At 43.9% G+C, this 26,485-nt stretch overlaps 1 protein-coding gene across 4 annotated transcripts in view; it reads right to left on the reverse strand.

Moving 5' to 3' along the window:
• Positions 1-26,485, reverse strand: part of ARHGEF6 (Rac/Cdc42 guanine nucleotide exchange factor 6) — a 102,870-nt gene that overhangs the window by 24,468 nt on the left and 51,917 nt on the right. For all 4 annotated transcript variants that reach the window (XM_049644356.1, XM_049644355.1, XM_049644358.1 and 1 more), the window contains 3 exons: positions 18,607-18,701; positions 15,586-15,681; positions 13,834-13,956 (listed from right to left, as the gene is read on the reverse strand). In XM_049644356.1, the coding sequence (XP_049500313.1) occupies positions 13,834-13,956; positions 15,586-15,681; positions 18,607-18,701 (314 nt within the window). The remainder of the gene's footprint in view (positions 1-13,833; positions 13,957-15,585; positions 15,682-18,606; positions 18,702-26,485) is intronic.

The raw sequence follows: 26,485 nt of genomic DNA on the forward strand, positions 1-26,485 counted from the left end.
GCATGGTGGATGGGGCTCTGGGACATTCTGGGTTGGGCTGGAAAGCTCCAGAAAACTATCTTACCTTATAGTACCTATACAGAGCTTAACCACATCATATAAGAGCGTTTCTGTGGAATCTTTGCAGAGATTTCTACTTTGTTTTTTTTTTTTTAATTTTTAACGTTTATTTATTTTTGAGACAGGGACAGAGTGTGAGCAGGGGAGGGGCAGAGATAGAGAGGGAGACACAGAATGGAAGCAGGCTCCAGGCTCTCAGCTGTCAGCACAGAGCCCGACGTGGGGCTCGAACCCATGAACCGTGAGAACATGACCCGAGCTGAAGTCGGATGCTTCACCGACTGAGCCACCCAGGCGCCCCAGAGATTTCTACTTTGAATGATGAGAGGTCTACCTAGAGCAGCTGGAAAAGGATCGGAGATCTCCCCTCCACAGCCCCCTCCTTCCCACTCCCCTTTCGTGGAAATCACTCTGTTGGAGGCCCCGGGGTGGGGGTGGGGAGTCTGGCCAGTGGAAGATCCCAGGGATGCTGCTCAACTGGGCTGGGTGGATCCCTATTATTCCTTTTTCATTCACCTCATCTCACAGACCAGGCTGTCTGCTTCTTTTTTGTTCCCACCACTTTTTTTTTCTGTCCAGTCTCACTTGACCCCTTCCCCGGTTCCTCAAAGACACAAACGGAACAGAAGCTACTTTCAGAATGTTCCCAACGCTCCTTGTCCCGAAGCAAATACACAACACAGTTCTTTGGGTTTTTCTCAAAGTCTTCTATTGCTGACAACATGGTAAACAGAGGGTGAAAACTCACAAGAGGGAAAGGGCCCAGCGGTGTTTGTCGCTGCAATGGAGACAGAAGTAGGTAGGGTTCAGACCTGTCTTAGCGCTCATTCTCCCATCTCTTTGCTCTCTCTTTAAATCCGGGCCCCTCTCTCTCATCAAAAGGATGGGAGCCACACCAGAGCGCGGGAGAGAACTGGGTATTTTTGTAAGGGAGAGGTTAATCCCAGGAAGAAGGAAGAGCTTCAGTAATAAGCCTGAAGGGGAGAGAGAGGGGAAATCCCAAAAGACCTCAACCAGGGGATAACAAAAGACTGGGGCAGCCATTCAAATATATGTAAATATGGGGACACATCAAGGTGGGGGTCTGCCTCTATATCCAAATTCAGATAATACATTACTGCATTTTTCACCAGGTGCTAACACGCCATGAATTTTAAAGCCTTAGACCTCATGGCCCATTGTCAGGCGCATTTCTGGTATGATACTGCCACCTGCAGGCTGAAAGGGAGAAGTTCGACTGACTGGCCTGCCCAGGCTCCAGGGATTTTCCAGCGTCTGACCATCCACAGATTCGGCAGGCAAAGAACAGAAACCCACCAGAGTCCTTATTTCAGCTGACAGCTTCGTCTAAAACAGGATTTTAGACTGAAATTTCTGGAAATTTCATTCAACTACGCCTCGCCTTTACTGTGTCAGCATAAATCGCCACAAAATGCATGTAAAACAGCTGAGATTATGTTAGAACCACGTCTGGGGAAACCCCCCAAGTATTTCAATTTAATTTTCACTCCTTGCATGCAAATCAAAGGTTCGATAAAAATTCCGTTCTATGGGACTCCAATGAGTCCTCCATCATTTCAAGGGATAGTATAAAATTCTCAAAAAACATCACCAACCCAAAGGAAGCAAACCGGATATAATCCCCCCCCAAAAGTTGAGAACCTCTAAATTAACTATGTGACAAACTTTAAATCATAATGTTTGAAGGAGTTTCTACGGTTATGCATAAAACTGAATTCCTAATATGGGGAAAGGCAGTCAGTAACATTTTAACACACAGTTACAACAGAAACTTCTCTGAACACTACAGAAGTCTGCTACTTGAGGCACACTGTTTCTGGAATTGCTACTCTCAGGTTAAAAGGAAAAGAATATGTGCTCATAAAAATGGTAAGCTAACATGAGGGGGATCTCTTTTTTCCATGTTTAGTTTATATTTGAGAGAGAGAGAGAGAGAGAGAGAGAGAGAGAGAAAGCAAGCAGGTAGGGGGCAGAGAGAGAGGAAGATACAGAATACGAACCAGGCTCCAGGCTCCAAGCTGTCAGCACAGAGCCTGACACGGGGTTCGAACTCACAAAATGTGAGATCATGACCTGAGCCGAAGTCAGACGCTTAACCAACTGAGCCACCCAGGTGCCCCAGAGGGATCTCTTTTTATTGGTATTAAAAAAATTGCCCTTTGGGCACCTGGGTGGCTCAGCTGGTTAAGCGTCCAATTCTTGGTTTGGGCTCAGGTCATGATCTCACAGTTCGTGAGTTCAAGCCCAACGTTGGGCTCTCTGCTGTCAGCGCAGAGCCTGCTTTGGATCCTCTGCCCCCCTTTCTCCGCCCCTCCCTTGCTCGCACTCTCCCTCTCTCTCTCTCTCAAAAATAAACAAACAGGGGCGCCTGGGTGGCGCAGTCGGTTAAGCGTCCGGCTTCAGCCAGGTCACGATCTCGCGGTCCGTGAGTTCGAGCCCCACGTCAGGCTCTGGGCTGATGGCTCGGAGCCTGGAGCCTGTTTCCGATTCTGTGTCTCCCTCTCTCTCTGCCCCTCCCCCGTTCATGCTCTGTCTCTCTCTGTCCCAAAAATAAATAAAAAACGTTGAAAAAAAAAATTAAAAATAAATAAATAAATAAATAAACAAACATATAAAATTTAAAAAAAAAAAGAAATTTGCCCTTTTACACACAGGATGTTTATGTATCCGCCACAAGAAAAATGTCTCTGAACCATTTTTTTTTCTTTATTGAAGATGGGTGGTAAAGTATGAGAGCGTTCCTGGAAATGACAGAAACAAATCCAGGACTGAGGTCCCCTCCGGTGAGGGAGGGAGAAGCAGGAAATACGAGGGAGCACACACACAGAACTCCAGCTGCAGCTATATTTTGTTTTATAAGCTGAATGGTGGCTACCTGGATGGGATTTATTTTATCTCTGGTTTTTGTGTGCTGGAAATATTACACACCTTTTTTCTAAAAAGGAACTAGCAGCTCGCAGCAGATGAATAAAGTCGAAATAAGGGGTGGTGACAACTACCTTGGTTTTGCTTTAAATTTGTTTATTTTGAGACAGAGAGAGGTGGGAGGCAGAGAAAGCAGGGGGTGGGGGCGAGAGAATCCCAAACAGGCTCTGTGCAGTCAGCACAGAGCCCAATGTGGGACTCGATCCCATGAACCATGAGATCATGACCTGAGCAGAAATCAAGAGTCGGACGCTCGACGGACTGGGCCAGCCAGGGGGGGCCCGAAGCCAGAGACTTTGGTATACATTACTTCACTTAACCCACAAACCTGCAAGCTGGTGGAAACTATAAAAGCAACCATTTAAGGTCTCTAGAAACTGTCCTAATGGCATAATGATAAGTGAAAAAATATGTATTCGAGAAAACATTCTTATACTCACACAGAACGGGGAGAGTTCATGGCCTCTGAGCCAGGACCTGCTCCCCTCACCTCTCCTTCCTTCCCAGCTCAGCCTGACAGAGACCGTAGTGGCCAAGAAGACAGGTGTCCCTCTCCCCTTCGCTTCCAATCCAAGGACACCATATCTCACTAGCATATCTCATGTGCTTCAACGTTGAACTGAAAAAGCCAATTCCTGGCAAGGGTGGCTGAGAGGCCGGAGGCTTCCTTCTGTGCTCAGCACCCCCACAGACATAGGGAGGGGGCTCTACCCCAGGAGTGGCAGGCTGAAAATACCGGGGCCCCGCACCCTCACCCCCACTCACTGTTGGGCACAAGTTCTGTGCGGGGTGAGGCAAGCAGAGAAGGGCAGAGGCTAGTGCCCTGCCCAGACCACTGGCACAAAGATTATGCCAGGGGAGGAGGGCAGCCTACAAGAACAGAGGGCTCTGGAGTTCTCCCCAAAGGAACTGGTTTTAGTTGAAAAAGAGCGTGGGGAGGGGAGCGGGGCTGGCTCCGTGAGCATGAGAGCTTGATCTCTGGGTCATGAGTTTGAGCCCCACATTGGACACAGAGCCTACTTTAAAAAGAAGAAAGAAAGAAAGAAAGAAAGAGAAAGAAAGAAAGAAAGAAAGAGGAGAAATCCAAGCCTAAAGGCTCTTGCAAAAACAATGAAGATTTTGGTGGTGAGCAAATGAGAGGGCGCTGGCAGCTTTTCTTAATTAAGAGCAAGAATGTAAACCATAGGCCACTGAGGTCACTAGACACAACCAAGGGAAGAGACAGCTAAGAACGGTCAGAACAAACTTCAAAGACTGGTCTCAAAAACAACCCCTGCGTGAACTTAATTGGATCAGATGACAGATCAATTTATGCCCCCAGGGAATTGTCAGAAACATTAGAGCAATCAGCTGGAAATCAGTGGATCTGGCACTAAATCAGCTGGATGTGGCATTAAATTGGGGTAAACAGCTTAACAGGAAAATCAGGGAGAGATGGCCAAAGAGAACCCCGCTAAAACCACTGTCATTTCGGGGTGACTGTGTGTGCATGACCAAGGCTGTGCCCTCTGAGGCGTGACCTCAGCGGATGCACGCTGTGGGCAAAACAGACCCCACTAAGACAGTCCAGTCAACTCACTAAACAAACAAATAAGCAAACAACAACAACAACAAAAACACCCCCCTCTAAGAGGGGAGAAAAGAATCCGTATCCAGAGTTGCTAAATCTAAAATTACATAAAGTGCCTAGTTTTCAAAAAAAAAAAAAAATATGTACGACACTGGGGCACCTGGGTGGCTCAGTTATTTCAGTGTCTGACTTCAGCTCAGGTCACGATCTCGTGGTTCGTGGGTTCAAGCCCCGCGCCGGGCTCTGTGGTGACAGCTCAGAGCCTGGAGCCTGCTTCGGATTCTGTCTCCCTCTCTCTCTGCCCCTCCCCTACTCGTGCTCTGTCTCTCAAAAAATAAATAAACGTTAACAAAAAAAATTTTTTTAATGTAACACACAAAGAAAAAGGAGTCTGTGACCCATACACAGGAGATAAAAAGAGACAACAGAAATTGTGAGAGTGACAAAATGTCAGATTTAACAAAGACTTCAAAGTAGCCATTATAAATGTGTTCTAAGAACAAAATGAAACCATGCTTAAATAATTAAAAGAAGCTATAATGACAATGTCTCATCAGAGAGTGTCAGTAAAGAGATAGAAATTATAAAAAAAGAACCAAATGGAAATTCAGGCTATAAAGTACAATCATTGTGGGCCGCCTGGGTGGCTCAGTCGGTTAAGCGTCCAACTTCAGCTCAGGTCACGATCTCTCAGTTTGTGAGTTCGAGCCCCACACTGGGCTCTGTGCCGACAGCTCAGAGCCTGGAGCCTGCTTCATATTCTGTGTCTCCCACTCTCTCTGTCCCTCCCCCACTTGCACTCTCTCTCTCCCCAAAAAAAAATAAACATTAAAAAAATTTTTTTAAGTACAATAACTGAAATTTAAAAATTCACTAGAGGTGCTCAGTGGTAGATCTGAACTGGCAGAAGAAATCAGTGACTTTAATGATAGATTGGTAGAGAATGCAATCTGAGAAAACACAAGGGGGTTAAAAGAATAAAGAAAATTGAGGGGCGCCTGGGTGGCTCAATCAGTTGTGTCCGACTTCGGCTCAGGTCAGGATCTCGTGGTCTGTGAGTTCGAGCCCTGTGTCGGGCTCTGTGCTGACAGCTCAGAGCCTGGAGCCTGCTTCACATTCTGTGTCTCCCTCTTTCTCTCTGCCCCTCCCCCGCTTGTGCCTGTGTGTGTGCATGTGTGTGTGTGTGTGTGTGTGTGTGTGTGCGCTCTCTCCCTCTCTCTCTCCCTCTCTCTCAAAAATAAATACACATTTTTTTCTAAAAAATTAAAATGAAGGGCACCTGGATGGCTCAGTCAGTTAAGCCTCTGACTTTGGCTCAGGTCACGATTTCGTAGTTCATGAGTTCAAGCCCCACATCTGGCTCTGTGGTGACAGCTCAGAACCTGGAACCTGCTTCGGATTCTGTGTCTCCCTCTCTCTCTGCCTCTCCCCTGCTCTCTTTCTCAAAAATAAATAAACATTTAAAAGAAAAAAAGAAAAATGAACAAGCCTCAGAGAAATGTGGGACATCTTTGAGCACAACAACACGTGCATCATGAGAGTCCCAAAAGAGAGAATGAAGCAGAAAAATATTTGAAGAAATAATGACTGAAAAATTTCCCAAACTTGAGGAAAATGTTAATCTACACATCCAAGAAATTCAATGAATTCCAAGTAGAAAAAATGCAAAGAGTTCCATATATAAATTATCGTAAAAATGCTGAGAGACAAAAGCAAAGAGAAAATCTTAAAAACAGAAAGAGAAAAACAATTCATGGTGCGCTAGGGAACCTGAATAAGATTAACTGCTAATTTCTCATCAGAATTAATAAGGGCGGGGCGCCTGGGTGGCTCAGTCAGTTAAGCGTCCGACTTCGGCTCAGGTCATGATCTCGAGGTCCGTGGGTTTGAGCCCCGCGTCAGGCTCTGTGCTGACAGCTCAGAGCCTGGAGCCTGTTTCAGATTCTGTGTCTCCCTCTCTCTCTGACCCTCCCCTGCTCATGCTCTGTCTCTCTCTGTCTCAAAAATAAATAAACGTTAAAAAAAATTAAAAAAAAAAGAATTAATAAGGGCAAGGAGGCAGTGAAATGATATACTCAAAGTAAAGAAACAAAACTGCCCACCAAGAATTCTATATCCATCCAAACTATCTTTCAAAAATTTAGGTGGAAAAGGGGCACCTGGGTGGCTCAGTTGTTTAAGCATCTGGCTCTTGATTTCGGCCCACGTCGTGATCTCTCAGTTTGTGGGTTCGAGCCCCACATAGAGCCCTGAGTCAGACTCCATGCTGACAGCACAGTGCCTGCTCAGGATTCTCTCTCTCTCTCTCTCTCTCTCTCTCTCTCTCTCTCTCTCTCTCAAAATAAATAAATAAACTTAAAACAAAATTTAGGTGGAATGAAAATATCCCCCAATAAACAAAAACTGTAAGAACTCTTTGCTGGAAGACCCACCTTACAAGAAATACTAAAGTTACGTGATAAAATCAAGTAAATCCAGATGTAAATTCAAATCTACCTGTAAGAAGAAGAGAGATGTAAACCGACCTATCATAAAAGACAGTAAAAATACATATGTCTCCTTCTTCTCTTAACTAATGTAAAAACAATTGCATAAAGCCTGTAACATATAGAAATGTAATGTATTTTACAACCACAGCACAGTAACTCAAATCCACAGGAAGAAATAAACACATAGTAAACGAGAATGTTAATGTAACTGATGCTATAAATACATCCTTGCCCTCTTTTCTTCTCTCGTTTTCATTATTACACATAAAATAATACTTATAGCAATATACTATTGGGCTTGTAACTTACAGATGTAATATGTATAACAATTGTAGCCCAAAAAGGGAAGAGGAAACAGAGTTATACCAGGAATCACATTCGTATATCTCACTAGAATTAACTTAGTGTGACTTATAAAGGAGATTCTGATAAGATATATATGGAAAGCATCAGAGCAACTACCAAAGAAAGAATTAAAAAAAAAAAACAAAACAAAACAAATCACTGAAGGACTTCTGGTTTCAGCTCTGACATGTAGAGTTCGGAAGGCATCATTACTATTCTCCCAAGTAAAAAACTAATTGAAAAATCAATGATTTTCTTAGATCTACTAGGAATTGGGATCACAGGGAAACCACCACCCCCAAATCTGGAAAGACAGGTAAATACAGAGACTTAAAACAGAGATATGTTTCCCTGAAGGACAAACCACTGGCTCCAGTAACTGGCAGAAACATTCAAATGCTAATTTTAAGAGTCTGTTGGGGCCCGGAGCCTGCTTTGGATTCTGTGTCCTCCCCCAACCCCAGCACTCTCTCTGCCTCTCCCCTGCCCATGCTCTGTCTCGCTCTGCATCTCAAAAATAAATATTAAAAAAAATTTTTTTTAAAGAGTCTAAGTGTGGACTACCTGGACAGTTAAAAAACCCCCAGCAACTCAGTCTCAGGATCCAAATATTTTTGTGGGTTTTGCATCCAAGAGCCCAAGCAAGTTCTCACGGTAAAGATCCGGAGAAAATCCTCTCGTGTGCTGTTCTTTACACTTAAAAGTTTGTTAAGAGGACAGATCTCATGCTACATGTTTTTTATTATTATTTTTTTTTTTTGGTCACCATAAAAATAAAAGAGAAAAAAATTAAGTAGAGGAGAAATAAAACTGCCCCAGGCACACAAAAACTGAGGGCAATTATCGCCAATAGACCACCTTTGCAAAAATTGTTAAAACAAGTTCTTCCGAGAGAAGGAAACTTGGATCTACATCCAAAAGGAAGAGTGTTGGGTTGCCTGGGTGGCTCAGTTGGTTAAGCGTCCAACTCTTGATTTTGGCTCAGGTCATGATCTCACAGATTGTGGGATCGAGTCCCACATCGGGCTCTGTGCTGACAATGTGGAGCCTACTTGGGATTCTCCCCGCTCTGTCTCTGCTCTCCCCTGGCTTGTGGGAACACTCTCTTTATCTCTCAAAATAAATAAATTTTAAAAAAGGAAGAGTGTTAGAGAATAATAAATGCAGGTAAAAGAAAACCTTTTCTTCTTCTGATTCTTCGTGGATCTAATAGATAACTTTTAAAAGTAATAATAGTGACAATATATTAGGTGGTTTTACCTTATGGAAAAATAAAATGAATGAGCACAATGTTATTAGAGATGAGGGAGAATTGAGAATACTCTTTTATAAAGTACCCACACTACCTATGAAATGGTAAAGTGTTATGTGAAAGTGCTGTTAGATTAGTTATAAATGGATATTATAAACTCTAAAGCACTAAAGTTTTTTTAGAAGTATAATATGCTAGGAGAGAAGATAAACTGAAATCATATAAAACATTTAACTAAAATCAGAGAAGTCAGTAAAAGTGGGGAGGGGGGGCGGATAGTAAAGAAACAAAGAACAAGTGCAATGGATAGAAAAGTTATAAACATGGTAAACATGAATCTGACTATATCAATAAGCACTTTAAATGTAAATGGTCTAAATACACCAATTAAAAGACAGAGACTGTCAGGGTGGGTTAAACAACAAGACTCAACTGCATATTGTCTACAAGACACAGACAGAATACAAGGAAAAGGATGCAAGAGATATATCATATTAACGGTAAACAAAAAAATAGCTGGCTTCAGGGCACCTGGGTGGCTCAGTCAGTTGAGCATCCGACTTCAGCTCAGGTCATGATCTCTGGGTTTCTGAGTTCGAGCCCCACATCGGGCTCTGTGCTGACAACTCGGAGCCTGGAGCCTGCTTCCGATTCTGTGTCTCCTCCTCTCTGTCCCTCCCTTGCTCATGCTCTCTCTCTGGTTCTCAATAATAAATAAATGTTAAAAAAATTTTTAAAAAATGCTGGATTAGCTATATTAATTTCAGAAAAAGCTGATATCAGAATAAGGAAAATTATCAGGGATAAAGAGGAAGCATTACATAGAAATAAAAGTCAGGGATAAAAAGGAAGCATTACATAGAAATAAAAGGGCCAATCCCCAACAAGACAAAATAATCCTTAACATGAATACACCTAAGAAGGGAACATCAAAATACACAAGGCAAACATTGATAGAACGGACAGGAGAAATAGATAAATCCACTATTATGGTTAGAAACCTCAACATCTCTCTATCAATAAACAGATCCAGCAGATAGAAAATTAGTAAGGATATAGTTGAATTGAACAGCACCATCAATGTAGTGATCTAGTTGACATTTATAGAATACTTCATCTAATCACAGCAAAATATAAATTCTTCTCAAGCTCACATGCAACATTCACCAAGATAGACCCAATTCTGAGACATAAAACACAGTATAACAAATTTATAAGAATAGAAATCAACAAAAGGTGCTGGGACATTAGACATCCACACACAAAAGAATGAAGTTGGACCCCTACCTCATACCACATGAAAAATTAACTCAAAAATAGATTAAACAGGGGCACATAGGTGGCTGAGTCAGTTAAGCATCTGACTCTTGGTTTCAGCTGAGGTCATGACTTCAAGGTTCATGAGTTCAATCCCCACATCGGGCTCTGCGCTGACAGCTGTGGAGCCTGCTTGGGATTCTCTGTCTCTCTTTCTCTCTCGGCCCCTCCCCTGCTCACTCTCTCTTTCTCAAAATAAATAAATAAACATCTTTTAAAAATAGATTGAAGAGCTAAAGGTAAGAGATAACACTATAAAATTCTTAATCAGGCATAAATCCTCATGACTTGGATTAGGCAATAGTTTTTTTAGATAGAACACCAAAAGTGCAAGCAACAGAAGGCAAATTCGAAATTAAAACTTTTGTGATTCAAAAGACACCATCAAAAAACAAACAAAAAAGGACCCCATCAAGAAAGTGAATAGAAAATCCACAAAGTGGGAGAGAATTTCTGCAAATCGTATATCTAATAAGAGGATATAAAGAAGAATATATAAAGTGTTGCAAGTCAACAATGAAAAGAGGAATAACCCAACTGAAAAATGGGCAAAGGATTAAAAAAAAAATTTTTTTTAATGTTTATTTATTTATTTATTTATTATTTATTTTTAATGTTTATTTATTTTTAAGAGAGAGAGACAGAGTGCAAGCAGGGGAGGGGCAGAGAGAGAGGGAGAAAAGGAGGCTCCAGGCTCCGAGCTGTCAGCGCAGAGCCCAATGCGGGGCTTGAACTCACGAACCGTGAGATCATGACCTGAGCCGAAGTCGGAAGCTTAACCGACTGAGCCACCCAGGCGCCCCCAAAATAGGCAAAGGATGGAGGTACCTGGGTGGCTCAGTCGGTTAAGCGTCCGACTTCATCTCAGGTCATGATCTCAGCGTTCATGAGTTTGAGACCCGCATCGGGCTCTCTGCTGTCAGCGCGGAACCCACTTCAGATCCTCTGTCTCCCTCTCTCTCTGCCCCTCCCCCACTCACTTGCGCTTTCTCTCTCTCTCTCTCTCTCTCTCTCAAAAATAAGTAAACATTAAAAACGAATAAAATAGGCAAAGATCTGAATAGACATTTCCCCCAAAGAAGCTATACAAATGGCCAAAAAGCCCATGAAAGATATTTAACAGCATCCTTCATCAGGGAAATGCAAAGCAAATCACAATGAGATATTACTTCACACCCGTCAGGATGGCTACAATCACAAACGCTGATGATAAAAAATGGCGGGAATGAATATAAGTTGGTGCAGCCACCTTGGAAACCAGTCAGACAGCTCCTCTAAAGGTGAAACATAAGTTTTCATATGACCTAGCGATTTCACGCCTGGGTGTCCACCCCAGAGAAATGAAAACATATGTCCACACAAAGACTTGTAGCTAATGTTCATAGAGGCATTATTCACAATCCATATGTCCACCACCTTGAATGGAAGAACAGTATGCTGTATATTGCATATAGTATATTGTGTGTTGTATGCTGTATATTGTATATCTAAACAACGGAATCTTTTTTTTTTTTATTTTTTGGTTTTTTTTTTTTTTTTTTGGTGATTTAAAAAACAAGGTACTTAGGGGCACCTGGGTGGCTCACTCGGTTGAGTGCCTGACTCTCGATTTTGGCTCAGGTCATGATCTCACGGATCCTGAGATCGAGCCCCGGGTCATTGGGCTCCAACAGGGTGGAGGCGACTTGGGATTCTCTCTCTCCCTCTCTCTCTCTGCACCCCCCACTTGCATGCTCTCTCTCTCTCTCTCAAAAATAAATAAACTTAAAAAATTAAAAATTAACAAATAAAGACCAAGGTGCTAACAAGTGCTACAACATGGATGAACCTGGAAAACATTACGAGAAGGGAAACAAGCCAGACCCAAACGGCCCTGTGCTGTGTGAGTCCACTTAAATGAAATGTCCAGAGTGCCAGCGAGTGCCTGGCGATTAGGATGGGTTTGTTTCGGGAGTGATAAAAATGGTCTCCAATTGATTGTGGGGATGGTTGCACAACTCTGAATATGCTAAGAATAATTTAACTGTATGTGAATTTGAACCCAGTAAGCCTGGTGTATACAAAAGGAAGTGGTAATGTTTTATTTCTTAAGCTGGGTGGTGTGTACCATGGGTGTTCACTTTATTGCAATTCCTTAAATTTGCATTTAAGTTATTCTTTGTAGGTAAAATATAGATCTTAACAAACATATCTGTTTAGAAGTCTGGCAGACCTGGGTTCTAATTCTGGCTCAACCGCTTAACGGCTATGGGTTCTCGGGCAGATTCCTTGACCTTCCAACGTCTTATCTGTAAAGCAGAGACGGTAATAATAGCAATTCCCTCATAGGCTCTTACATCATGTGCCTGGCACACTATCAGTGCCATTGTTAGCTAATATTAGCTCTAAGGAGTTGAGCCACTTGCCTAAATAACCCAGATTCACGGCTCCGCTTTCTTTAGACGTCAACTTCCGGGCTTGCTATTCTACAAGAATTCACGACGTTGGTCAGGAAATAAAAACTGACCTTCGAGTAGGACCCACTGAATTCTACCTTAAAAATGTCCTTGCTTAACGGCTCTATGAAGTCAATAACACTTCTAACAGAGCAGGACAAAACCCAAAATTCCGCCACCTCCGAGGGTTGGTGTTGACTAGTGTTCCAGTCTGGCTCCGGGAGTTCAAGCCTGAGCCAGATTGAGAGAAGAATATTCCTTTTGGCCATGAGCAGTCTCTACAACTCCTATCCATTCTGAATCTAGTCTCCAGGTTAAGTCCTGAGAGACTCTGTGTGTTGTACTTGCTACTGTCCCCACCACGTCAGATTTCTAGCACATGATTTCAGAGTTCAAACGGCATCTTTAAACCTATCGTACAGGGGCACCTGAGTGGCTCACTTGGTCAAGCACCTGACTCTTGATCTCGGCTCAGGTCATGATCTCATGGTTCATGGGATCGAGCCCCATGCTGGGTTCTGTGCTGACAGCGCAGAGCCTGCTTGGGATTCTTCCTCTCCCTCTCTTTCTGCCCCTCCCCTCCTCGCTCGTGCGCGTGCTCTCTCTCTCTCTCTCTCTCTCTCTCCCAAAATAAATAAATAAACTTACAAAAAAGAAACCCACCATACAGCGTGCTGGCCCAGATGAATGCATCAGTAAATGTGTCAGGGACAGGGAGCCCCAGGGTCAGGAGGGGTAGGAGAGAGAAGCATTTATCAAGGTCCCTTGCGAGGCCTCTGAAAGGAGATACTATTCTGTTATTCCCCATGAATCTGAAACAATTTCTAATCCTGTACAATTATTATCACAGCCCAATTGCATAAAGTACCTGCCAGGTAGTTCCCACCGCTCGTGCCCTTCCGCCCTCCATGTTAGTAAATATCTGCCTTCCAGTCACAGCGCTGCTTGAGAGGTCCCCCGCCAGACAAAGGGAAAGTGAAAACGAGATGACCCCTGGCACTTGAGCTGTTTGGCAGCAACTCAGAAAAACCATTCATGGGGGCACCGGAAGACTACACCAAAGGATCCCAATGGAGTTTTGCTTCAGGAAGGCCTTCCCTGAGCCTCCCCTCCCCCCACACTAAGCTGATACCATGTTGCGCAGTCTCACACCATCCTTTTCATTACCCTTTTGTCCTACAACATGGTTATGGTGTTTGATTTCACGTCTGCATTGCTCTCAAGAGTCTATGCTCTGAGGGGAGGGACTTCCTCTTCCTTGCTTACTGCTGTATCCCCGCCAGCCAGGACAGGACCTTGTACATAGCAGCTGCTCAGTCATCAAAAGTTCAGCTGGCGACCTTGGACTTCCAAATGAAGCAGTCCCAGGAAAGGATCTCACTGTAAAGCAGCCTATTTGGGGAAATGGTAACAATTTACCTGTGCTGTGTGAGTACATTGACAGCTGAAGGGTGATTTGCGCAGTAAGCCAGATACATAGATTTAAAATGAGGCATGAGGTTCAGTAGACAGCCTCCTACTTTGTGTTGGTTTTCTGGGAACCTGTAAGTAAAACAGATGAAACACAGAATGTAAAATAATAAACGCAATAAAGGAAGATGGCTCCAATCAAACCTGGCAATGTGCAAACCTTTGGAATTCTTTTGCCAAAATTAAAAGAGAAACTATATTATAATCACTTCCTCCATGAAATGTAAGCTCTTGACCACCAAACACAGCACCAATGCATAAGGTCAGGTACTTACCTGGAATTACAAAGTAGGGTGTTTTGGGTTTTTTTTTTTTAAGATATTTATTCAAGGGCGCCTGGCTGGCTCAGTCGTTAAGCATCTGACTTGGCTCAGGTCGTGACCTCATGGTTCGTGAGTTCCAGGACCACATCGGGTGAGCTCGAGCTCTGCTTTGGGTGAGGCTGCCTCTCTATCTCTGCCTCTCCTGGGATTCTCTCCTTCTCTGCCTCTCGCTCACTTGTGCCTCTCTCTCTTTCTCAAAAAAGGTATTTATTCAAATTATAATATTCAAGTTTTTGGCCAGGCACACACAAAAATACTGTCGGCTAATTTATATGAAGTTCAAGTACAGACACAACTAATCAACTCCAAAAATGACATATCACAAAAGAGTATTATGTAGTCTTAGTGACCTGGTGGTCCCTAGGCAGGATGGCCTCAAGATTTTTTTAATTAATTTTTTTTAAGTTACAAGCCACCTGTTTTTATTTGTAGAAAAATCAGAAAAGTGCAAGAAAGAAAAAATATTACCCAGAACCCCACCATTCGGGGATTATAATAATTTTGGCATTTTCCTTGGACTTCCTCCTACCTCTTTCTCTATAAAATGGAAAACGAAGATTACAAATCTAGTTTGTGATCTGCTCTTCTCACCTGGTGACTTCTCTTCCCTCATCAACAAGCTGGATCCCTATGCACATTGAGGATGGCTCCACAGGTCTCTTTGGTGTGGGCTCTTACCATCTTCCTTCCTGGATGACCACCCGTGTCCCAGAAAGCTCAAGAAACAGGCAATCCCTCCAGTTTCGCTATAGACGATGAAAGTTGACAACTTCTCCAAGATACACTGCTTGGAAAATGAATCTTGCTACAGAAATATACTGCCTGATGATCATTACAGCCCATTCCATAGTTGAACACTTCAACCATCGAGCTAGCCATCAAATATGTATTGTGGTTCACACACAGATATACTTTCCTTTCCCCACTTCTTCAAGTTGCAACTGTTAATATAACAGATAAGATCCTGGGTGTGATTTAAAGAGAAGCAGCAGCTTGTGCAACCAAATGAGTCATCTGACTAATTTTCCATTCGCAATGTACAAAAGAAAATATCTAATCAATGTCAAAGGCATCATCCGCAGTCGATCGAGACCATATTTGGCTCTTACACTGCCCAGGAGCAGTAAAAGCAATACAATTTTTCAGTAAAGTCAGGAACAATTTACTGCACATAGAGCCCTGATATATACAACTAATGGTTTGGCCCTGTGAATGCCACCACCTAGCGTATTTTCTCTGTACCGGGACCGTTTATCAGAGTTGTAACAAATGAGTAAACATAAAATGCCCTTAATCTAAGACAACAGTTAAAAGGAAAACAAAACACGCCAAGGAAGCGATGTTGCTGGCTATCTTGATGGCAATATGTGACACTCACTTTGAACATTCTTCCAAGGCTTGGCAGAGCGTCTGTTGAAATGAGCATACTTCCTCAAAGTTCCCCAATAAAGATGTAAACTCCACAGTACTCAGACTGGAAAAAAAAAAAAAACATACATTGTTTCAGTGGCTAGAATTTAAGGATGATTCTAGTTATCTATCTCTGGTCTAGTGAGCTGATGATTTGCTAATAACTGGCAAAGGGGACAAGGGAAGCAACCCCTAGATTTTAACTTTCGCTTTTTAATTTACACCAAGTCCGTGTTCTTAAACAACTTGTAAAAGCATCTTTACTCGGGGTGCCTGGGTGGCTCAGGTGGTTAAGCGTTGGACTCTTGGTTTCGGCCCAGGTCATGATCCCGCGGTTTTGTGAGTTCAAGCCCAGCGTCGGGCTCTGCACTGGCAGCATGGAGCCTGCTTGGGATTCTCTCTCTCCCTCTCTTTCTGTGCCCCGCCCCCCGACGCTGTCTCTGTCTCTCTCAAAATAAGTAAATAAACTTAAAAAAAATAAAAGTGAAAGTGTCTTTCCTTGATTTTCTTTTCCTGCAGTAAGAATAATGATCGTCAAGCAAACGAGGGTTTATAAAAGCCATTTAGGCATTTTACAGTGCAACGAGTGAACGAATTACAACTGCATACTATCTAAATATCTTAATAGGCAAAATGCATCATAACGGGGGATAAACGTAAAGCATTTTGAGTCTTCTAGAGCCGCTGGGAGACCAATCGAAGGATAGTATATATGCTCGCAGAATGCACAGGGGAAAAATCACAAAACCCAGTTTCTCCCAATTTGCAATGCTCATAAATCAACGAAAGGAAATGTTTAGGAGAGGAGGTCCAGCAAAAGAAACTAGTACTGATTTGTCTGTGGAGTGGAACGGAGCAGAAAAGGCAAACGGAACAGTTTTATCCAGAGCTTCCGAACCATGACTTCTGTCCATTCCTCCCCTACCAGACAGTACGTGGTAACAAGAAGCGCCAACCACACTCACTCGGCACTTAACACGGAGGCGGGCGTTTCACACATAACGCATCGTAACCTGCCCACAACTTTATGAGGTAGGCACCGTTGCCTCCGTTTTTAATTAATTTTTAAGTGTTTTTTTTTTAATTTATTTCTGAGACAGAGACAGAGCATGAGCAGGGGAGGGGCAGAGAGAGAGGGAGACCCAGAATCCGAAGCAGGCTCCAGGCTCGGAGCTGTCAGCCCAGAGCCTGATGCGGGGCTCGAACTCACGGACTGTGAGATCATGACCTGAGCCGAAGCCGGACGCTTCACCGACTGAGCCGCCCAGGCGCCCCTGTTGCTTCCGTTTTACAGGTCAGGAAACCCAGGCACAGAGAGGTCCAGCAAATCGCCCGGAGTCACAAAGCCAGTGAAGGGTGAAGCCAGAATGCCAATCAAAACGTTCTAGCTCCAGAGTCCATGCTCTTAGACCGTTTGGGGGAGGAGGCTTTTCTGAAGACTTAAAGGCCTTTCTTCTTCATGTATTAATACCAGGGGCGTGTTTCCCAGAGAGTCATTTTTGCTGACAAAGAAAAGGAACACCCAAACAAACGTTACCCGAAACCCCTCGGGCATAAAAAGCTGCCAGCTTCTCTGCCCCCATCGCCCTCCTGAACCACACGCTGGAAAACCCCTATGATGGGGAGTCAAAAGCAAAACCTTCAGGCAGCCAGCTTCCCTTTCCTCTTACTGTTTCCAGCTTGCTAATCAGTCACTCCTTCATTTGAAATCTCACCATCTCCCCTCCCAGGGTCACCGCCTCCGTGTCCTGCCTCTGCCTGTCACCTCCGCGAAACGGAAGGCACATGTTACCGGTGGCAGGAGGCACAGTGGGTCGAGCGTGGCCACTTCCTGGCTGTGTGATGGGTACGGCAGTAAGCCCTTCTGGACTTGAGTTTTCTGTGTTCAATGGAGATGGTGATTTCTTCCCGGGCGCTGGACCCAGTGATTCACTGGGGTTCCTTCCATTCAGCTCAAAGAAGCATGATTCACAGAATTCACTTCGTGCTTTACATAATAATAACAAAGGACACTTTGTTGTTGATCGCGTTTAAGCTCTTACAAAACATAGGACTATAAAATCCTTTCACGCTGGAGTAATATTCCCATAGTGCCGTGGAAAATTCCCAATTGGGAAATTCAGCCAGGCTTTACGCCTTAGCAAACATGATGTGGAAAAAAGGGAGAAAAATCGTGAAATATATGAAACATATTTCCCTGACTGAAGCCCAATACTTTAGGCAGCTGTCCAGCAAAAGTAAACTCTTCCCGAGGAAAAAGAGGAGGCTTTTGTCCCCCATTACATGGGCCAACTGCTACATTTTCTATTTGACTTATAGATCGTAATCTCCAGTAAAGTGTAATCAAGTAAGATATAAACACAAACAAATGCAGTTAGCCACTGTTTAATATGCTATTCTAGAAGCGCACACACACACACACACACACACACACACACACACACACAAAATGAGCGGTCGATATTTTTCTTTCACGAAGACTAAGTTTTCAATTCCAGCCTCAGACAGTCACTTCGAAGACCAGAATAAGGTTTGAATGTTTTGTTTAAAAAAACAAAAAAACAAAAACATTTTAACATCTCTATCATTCTCTTTCTGCCTGGCTGAAATACAGGCTTGAAGCGCCCTTATGAACATTCACAAAATGCCACACTCTTTCCGCTCTCAGACCGCGGGAAGGAGTTTCTGCCCTGGCAAGAAAAGGTCACGGGGAGCACAAAACTTTCCAGTTTACATGTTTGCTGCATAGAAACACCAGCAGGCCCTCTTGGGGCGAGGTAAAACCGCATGTGTCGCTTTTAGGATGTACAAGATAAAAATTGTGACAGACAAATGCGGATCCGTTGCCTTGACCGTGTTTCTTGGCAACCTGTGATCTGTGGAAATTCTTCTAAAGGGCAAAATCAATTATTCAGTGACGTAAGAGTAATGACTCGATGCTGACATTATCTTGCTTTATTTAGCAACGGGTTTGAAACGTAAATCTTACTTGTTATTGGCCTGCAGGGGTCTTAAGTAAGTGACAAGTAGAGACTGAAGTTCTTTAGCATAATCCTTTTCAGTGTCCAAAATGTTCTGTAACACCTGTGGAGAAACAAAGGTCAGGGTCTTGTATTTGTCAGGACAGTCCCAGCTAAGAAAGAGCTTTTAACCAAATTATGAGGCTAGCACTGTAAGTGAAAAGCACAAAATCTGAATGCCCTTTGTTTCATTCTAGCAAACTATTTTAATGATTATGGTTATATTGCATAAGTCATATGAATACAATTTTTCAAAGTCACCCATAACCGGAGGGGCCTGGCCATTTACACAGTACTGTTGAGAATGCTTTTGTTTGGGTACCAATTTGACAGTAAAATATATTTAATAAAAAGAGAGAGAGAGAGAGAGAGAGAGAGAGAGAGAATGCTTTTGTGTGCTTAAATCATTGATCCTCGGGAAAGGGCTCAGCTAACAAAGGATCATTATTCCCATTTTATGGAGGAGAACGTTGAGACCAGCCGCCTTAGAACGCGCAGATTCAATGTCAGGATAATTTAATGAAAATGGACGTCAAATGCCGTCAAGTGTCTTTATGTTTTTGGCAAGACCTTTAGGGGACAAAAATCTGAGGCCACGGTGAATTTTTAAGTAGAGTTAAACCTAGTCTTTCAAAAAAGGTAAAAGGTGCTGGGATGAACGATTCAAAGGGAAGAGGAAGCAGGAGTGTGAGGAATTTGGCAAGGGAAACAAAGCCTACCGGTGTTATGAATCAAAACCAAATTAAAATCCTCTGGGCAAAACAACCCACGTACGGTCCACCGTCTCTCTTGCCCCACCAGTGCTAGGGGCCCGGTCCATCCCCCAGCCTCTTCCGGGGGCAGCTCCAACCTTCCCTCCAAGCTCCTCGAGACACGCAAGCTAACATTTTCGTACCTTTTCTCTCCTACCTCCTGATTCATTCAACAAACATGTACCGAACGCCTACTCTGGGCCGAATGCCGCGTGGCCTGCCGGGAGCTTCCACTCCGTTCGCAGGGCCAGACAGCGTGAGGCGTTCTTAGCTGGGACGTGTACTCACAGGACAGTCCATGACGATCTGCCTTCGAAAGGTGGAGTGAGCGAGGCGAGCGGAGGCCCGGGCGACTGTGGGCGTTTGGGGGGACACAGCCGGACTGGAGGGTGGTCGTCCGGGCTCTGCCCCCGACTGACAGCCTGGCTACAGTTTTAAGGCTTCACCCGCCTCACCTCAGATTGTGACATTTCACCTACCTCAGGGACCATTGTGAAGAGGCACTGAGACACTGGACAGGTAGGTGCTAAGCGAGCAGGAGACAGTCCCACCAACGTAAGGGGGCAAGAAAAGGTTTCTCCACGGCAGCGCTGTTGACATTTCAGACCAGATAACTGTCCGCTGTGAGGGGACGCCCTGTGCATTACAGCATGCCTAGCAGCATCCCTGGCCTCTACCCGAGAGATGCTAGACGCCACTAGCCACCCCCTGCTCCAGCCTGGCGATGACACACGGGTCCCGGCATTGTTCAGTGTCACCGAGGGACAATACTGGCCCTAGGTCAGAATCCCTGCTTTAGAGGGAAGCCGCCCACAGGGTGGCTTCTGAAGCGAGGACTGAGGTCACACGGCCTTCTCCTCAGCCACTTCTGTCTCCTTTCAGTTCCTGTCTTCCTCAGAAACCACTGTCGAAAGGTGTTAGTGGAAACAAATCCCGGGGCCTGGAGGTTCCACCGCTCCCTGGAATTAATCCAGTGACGGGCTGGCGATGCTTTCCTCCCCCCCATAGAAAGCTTAGGCACCCCAAAGGAAGTCAGCAACTACCCTGAGATGAACAAAAAAAGAAAACACAACGTAAAAACACTCACGGGATGCCCTTAAGGCAGACGATATGTAGCTATAAATGTCTCTATCGAAAAATAAGCAACAGGACTTCTGGTTTCTGGGCCAGCATTTAAGGAGCTTGGAAGTCATTACTCCAGCCTAACAATCAGCAGACTAGCTGAACTAACTGGGGGGAAAAAAAAAACCTAACTCTTCTTCTCAGGGAATTGAGGTCACAGGGGACAATGCTACCCCCAGAACTGGAGAGACAGACAAGCGGACACAGAAAATCAAACCTTGCTGGAGCAGAAACCCATGAGCAGAGGCCTCTGCGGAACTCAGCAGCAGGGCAGGAGAATCCGAACTGTGACCGAATTGCTGGGGGGCTCAGCGTAGCCCAGTCTGAGAGTTGAAAACCCCAGGGGGCCCAGTCACGGGACAGCCCGCCCACCTTTTGTTTTACCTCCGCTAGCCACCAGGTTGTCTCAGTGAAGTGGGAGGAAAATCTCCGTCCTGCTTCATAAGGGGGAAAGGAAGGGGAGCCATCTTGAAATACGCCACAGCATTCTGTTCATCCTAACAAGGTCTGCTCTCAAGAGAGAAACTATTTGACCAGAGCTTGATCTATCAGGTTTTTCGTCAGAGCCTAACCCACCTAGGGGAAAGGAAATACCCTATCCCAGTCCCTCTAGCCTTCCTGTCCCACCTAAGGGAGGAAAGCTGCTTGAGAAGCACTGGTGAAGTTCGTAATCCAGAGACATAAACTAACCAAAAGACTGAGACCTAATCACCGGGCTCCAGAATACTGCCCCTGCCCCCCGTGCCATGCCACCATATTACTAAAGACCTATTTACTGCAGTTCCTTTCAACTAGTACATCATGTTTGGCTCTCAACGAAAAGCAACAAGGCGTACTACAAGGCAAAAAACGCCGTTTGAAGACACAGAGAAAACATTAGAACCATGGTCAGATATGGCAGGAATGGTGGAATTAATAAGACTAGGATTTTAATATAACTATGTAACATGCTCTATGAAAGTAGACAACATACAAGAACAGATGGGAACTGTAAGCAGAATGAGAGAAATATTTAGAATAAAAATGAAACGGTAGAGGTCCAAAACACTCTAATAGAAATGAAGAATGCCTTTGGTGGGCTCATTAGTACACTGGCCCACTAAAAAAACAATCTCTGAGGGGCTCAGTCGGTTAAGCGTCTGACTTAGGCTCAGGTCATGATCTCACGGTTCGAGCCCCGTGTCGGGCACTGTGCTGACAGCTCGGAGCCTGGAGCCTGCTTCCGATTCTGTGTCTCCCTCTCTCTCTGCTCCTCCCTGCTCATGGTCTGTCTCTCTCTCAAAAATAAAAAAAAATTTTTTTTAATTAAAAAAAGAGTCTCTGAACTTGTGGATATGTCAATACAAGATTTCAAAACTGAAAAGCAAACAGGAAAGAAAAAAAGACTAAAGAAAATGGAACAAGATACCAAAGATGACATATGTTTAATGAGGCTAGCAGGAGAAGACAAAGAGAAAGGGACAGAAGAAATACTTGAAACAACAATGACTGAGAATTTTTCCACATTGTTAAAAACACCAAACAACAGATCCAGGAAGCTCAGAAAACACCAAGCAGGCAGATCATATTTAAACTGCAGAAAAAAACAATGATAAAGAAAAGTCCTGAAAGAAGCCAGGGGGAAGGGTGGGGAGGGTTGGGAACAGCTTACCTAGAGAGGAGCTAAGATAAGAATTATATTCAACTTATCCTCAAAAACTATGCAAGTAAGAGAGGAGTGGAGAGAAATGTTTAAAGTGCTGAGAAAAAAAAAATCTCCCCAACTTGGCATTCTGTACCTTGTGAAATTTTCCTTCAGAACTCAGGCATATAAAAATTGAGGGAATTTGTTGCCAGTAGACCTGCCTTGCAAGAAATGTTTCCCAAAAGGTTCTTCAGGAAGAAGGAAAATGCTATATAGGTCAGAGACCCAGATCTACATAAAGAAAGAAAGTACGAGAGAAGTAGTAAGTGAAGCATCTATTTCAGCTCAGGTCACGATCCCAGGGTCATGGGATCAAGCCCCGCGTCAGTCACGCGCTGAGTGTGGAACTTGCCTGGGATTCTCTCTCCCTCTGCCCTTCTCCCCATCTCTCTCGCTTGCACGCTCTCTCTCTCTCTCTCTCTCTAAAATAAAAAAAATGAAATAAAATAAAAACTCGAATTTTTTGTATTCTTTTTTTTTTAATGTTTATTTATTTATTTTGAGGGGGAGGAGGGGACGGGAGAGAGGGAGAGAGAGAAGCCCAAGCAGGCTCTGTGCAGCCATCACACAGCCCTCCGTGGGACTCGAACCCACAAACCACGAGATCATGACCTGAGCTGAAACCAAGAGTGGGTTGCTTAACCGACCGAGCCACCCAGGTGCCCCATCTACTTTTTTTGTATTCTTAATTGATCTAACAGATAACAGTTTGTTCAAAATAGTAACAGGAATGGGGCGCCTGGGTGGCTCAGTCGGTTAAGCGGCCAACTTCGGCTCAGGTCATGATCTCGAGGTCCGTGAGTTCGGGCCCCGCGTCGGGCTCTGTGCTGACAGCTCAGAGCCTGGAGCCTGTTTCGGATTCTGTGTCTCCTTCTCTCTGACCCTCCCCCGTTCATGCTCTGTCTCTATCTGTCTCAAAAATAAATAAACGTTAAAAAAAATTAAAAAAAAAATAGTAACAGGAACAATGTATTCAATTATATATGCTTATCTACAAGCATATATATGATACCTACGTATGTTTATGTATAAATGAAATGAACGACAGTAATGATGCCAGGGGTGGGAAGGAAGAATTAGGTATACTCTGTTATTATAAGGTTCTTGTGCTACCTGTGAAGCAGTATAGTGCTCTGTGATAATGGACCCGGATTCCTTCTAAATATATATTGCAAACTCTAGGTCGACCACCCAAAAAAGTAAAAAAAAAAAAAAAAAAATCTATAAAAATACAAACTACCAAAACCAACTCACAAAAGAAATAGAAAATCCAGGAGCGCCTAGGTGGCTCAGTCTCTCGATTTAGGCTCAGGCCATGATCTCACAGTCATGAGATTAAGCCCCACATGGAGCTCCGTGCTAGGCGTGAGGCACGCTTAAGACTCTGTCTCCTTCTTCCTCTGCCCCTCCCCCGCCTCAAGAAAAAAAAAAGAAATAGAAAATCTGAATACATCTATAACAAGCAAAGCCATTGAATAAAGCATTCGAAACAATTCCCATCATTTAAAGCCCAGGATGAGATGGCCTTACTGGTCGGTTCTCCCAAAAGTTGAAAGAATTCATATCAATCTTTCACAAACTCTTATAATCTTAGAAAAGAACAAAGTACAGGGTACATTTCCCAATTCCAAAACACACTCCAAAACTACAGTGACAAGATAGTTTAGTACTGGCATAGGATAGATACATAAATCAACGGAGTAGTCCAGAAATGAACCCCTGGTCAACTGATTTTTGACAAGTGTGTGAGACCTTTCAATAGGGAAAGAACAATCTTTTCAGCAAATGGTGCTGGGACCACTGGATGTCTACATGCCAAAGAATCTGCACTCCAACTTTATAACATATACAAAAATTAAGTCAAAATGGACTCAAGAGTTAAAACTACCAAACTCTTAGAAGAAAACAGAGGAGAAAATCTTCACGACTTCAGATTTGACACCAAAAGCACAAGCAACAAGAGAAAAAAAAATACATAAATTGGAATTCATAAAAATTAAAAACTTATGTGTGTCAAAGGACATTATCGAGGACGTGAGAAGACAACCCACAGAATGGGAGAAATATTTACAAGTCGTATATCTGATAAGGATCTAGTATCCAGAATATATAAAGAACTCTTACAACTCAACAGTAAAAATAATTAATTAAAAGTTGGCTAAGGGGGCGCCTGGGTGGCTCAGTCGGTTATGCTTCCGACTTCGACTCGGGTCATGATCTCACGGTTCGTGAGTTCGAGCCCCGCGTTGGGTTCTGTGCTGACAGCTCAGATTCTGGAACCTGCTTCAGATTCTGTGTCTCCCTCTCTCTCTGCCCTTACCCCGCTTGCACTTGGTCTCTCTATCTCTTAAAAAAATAAACAAACAGGGGCGCCTGGGTGGCGCAGTCGGTTGGGCGTCCGACTTCAGCCAGGTCACGATCTCGCGGTCTGTGAGTTCGAGCCCCGCGTCAGGCTCTGGGCTGATGGCTCGGAGCCTGGAGCCTGCTTCTGATTCTGTGTCTCCCTCTCTCTCTGCCCCTCCCCCGTTCATGCTCTGTCTCTCTCTGTCCCAAAAATAAATAAATTTGAAAAAAAAAAAAATTAAAAAAAAAAATAAATAAATAAACAAACATTAAAAAAAAAAAGTTGGCTGAGGATTTGAATAGCCCTAGAGTTACCATATGACCCAGCAGTTCAATTACTACAGAAATGAAAACCTATGTCCACACAAAAATTTGCACATGAATTTTCACAGAGAGTCATTAATAGTACCCAAAAAGTGGCAATAATCCGAAGGCCCATAAACTCGTGAATGTCTACACAAAACCTCGTGTGTCTATACAATGGAATATTAGCCGCAAAAAGGAAAGAAGCACTGATATATTCTACAACATGGATGAACCATGAAAATATTATTCTAAGTGAAAGAAGCCAGACACAAAGGAACAAATATTGTCAGCACAGAGCCCGTGCGGGACTTGAACTCACAAACTGTGAGATCACGACCCGAGCCAAAATCAAGCGTCGGACGCTTCCCCCACTGATCCACCCAGGCGCGCCCGTGCAAGTTTAAAACGGTGAGTCTTGTGGTATGGAAATTATACGGCCAAAAAAGCGATTTTAAAGACTCAAAGCACATATTTCTCATCTGTTAATGGAAACTCTTTCCGTTTTTTTCTCCCTGACCCCACGTCCTTACCCAGGATGGTCCTTCCAAACTCTAGTTTGTCCATCAGTGAAACTGCCTGCCCAGCTGGGCTGGGGTCGCCTGTGGTACCTCAGATAATCGTTTATATAAATGCGCTGCACTCACATTCATTTTGTATTCTTAGAAATGGGGAGAACTACACCAGAATTCAGCAGCACCGTCTTTTATAAGTAAGAGGGAAAACGTACGCAGACGGCTTCATTAACAAGATTTATTTGTCTACAGCATTTGTATCAAGGGTGGGAAAAGGCTGGTAGCGTGCCTTCCTGCTAATGTTCAGGAAGGGATGAAATCATCTAATCATCTCCTTTTGTTCACATTTTTCTAAAAAGACCGGGTCTGGATACGAGCCATCTCACATCCTCACCCTCCTTTCGAGCACTGTTGCCTAGAGCTGTGACACTACCCAAATCATCACGTCTGTTGAAAATAAGAAAAACAAAAGAAAAAAAAAATCAAACCGAATCCGCTCACCCATTGCCCGAAGGAACTTTTTAAATTAGAAACTGCAGGCGTTATTTACCTCGTAAAATGAGGTTTTCATTTTCTTTTTTTACTTTTTTTATCTTATTTTAGAGAGAGCGTGCACTCATGTGCCCGGGGGAGACAGGAAGAGAGAGAGAGAGAGAGAGAGAGAGGAGAGAGAGAGAGAGAGAGAGAGAGAGAGAGAGAGAGAGAATATGAATCTTAAGCAGGCTCTACGCTCGGAGTGGAGCCGGATGCGGGGCTCAATCCCATGACCCTGGGATCATGACCTGAGCCCCAGTCAAGAGTCGGATGCTCAATTGACGGTGCTCCACAGGCGCCCCATAAAATGTGATTCTTAACACAATTAAACAGCATTGTTTGAATCTGACCTCCCTCTCACCACTGAAACAGCGTTATTGTTTCAACGTCCTTCAAAACGCTATCATCTGGGGCTCCTTTACAAGAAATCAGTAGGATTTTGCAAGAAAGGTGCCAACTCTCCTGCTCCAGTGGCTTTATTTGCCAGGTGAGGCGGCGCACTTTCTAGAAGTCCCACTCTCGCTGGACCCACCAGCCTGGGACACGCAGAAGGCAAAGGTGAGGGAAGCAGGCGGATATCTCCCGCCGCCTTTCA

Source organism: Panthera uncia, chromosome X (assembly GCF_023721935.1).
Source record: "Panthera uncia isolate 11264 chromosome X, Puncia_PCG_1.0, whole genome shotgun sequence".
Taxonomy (NCBI): domain Eukaryota; kingdom Metazoa; phylum Chordata; class Mammalia; order Carnivora; family Felidae; genus Panthera; species Panthera uncia.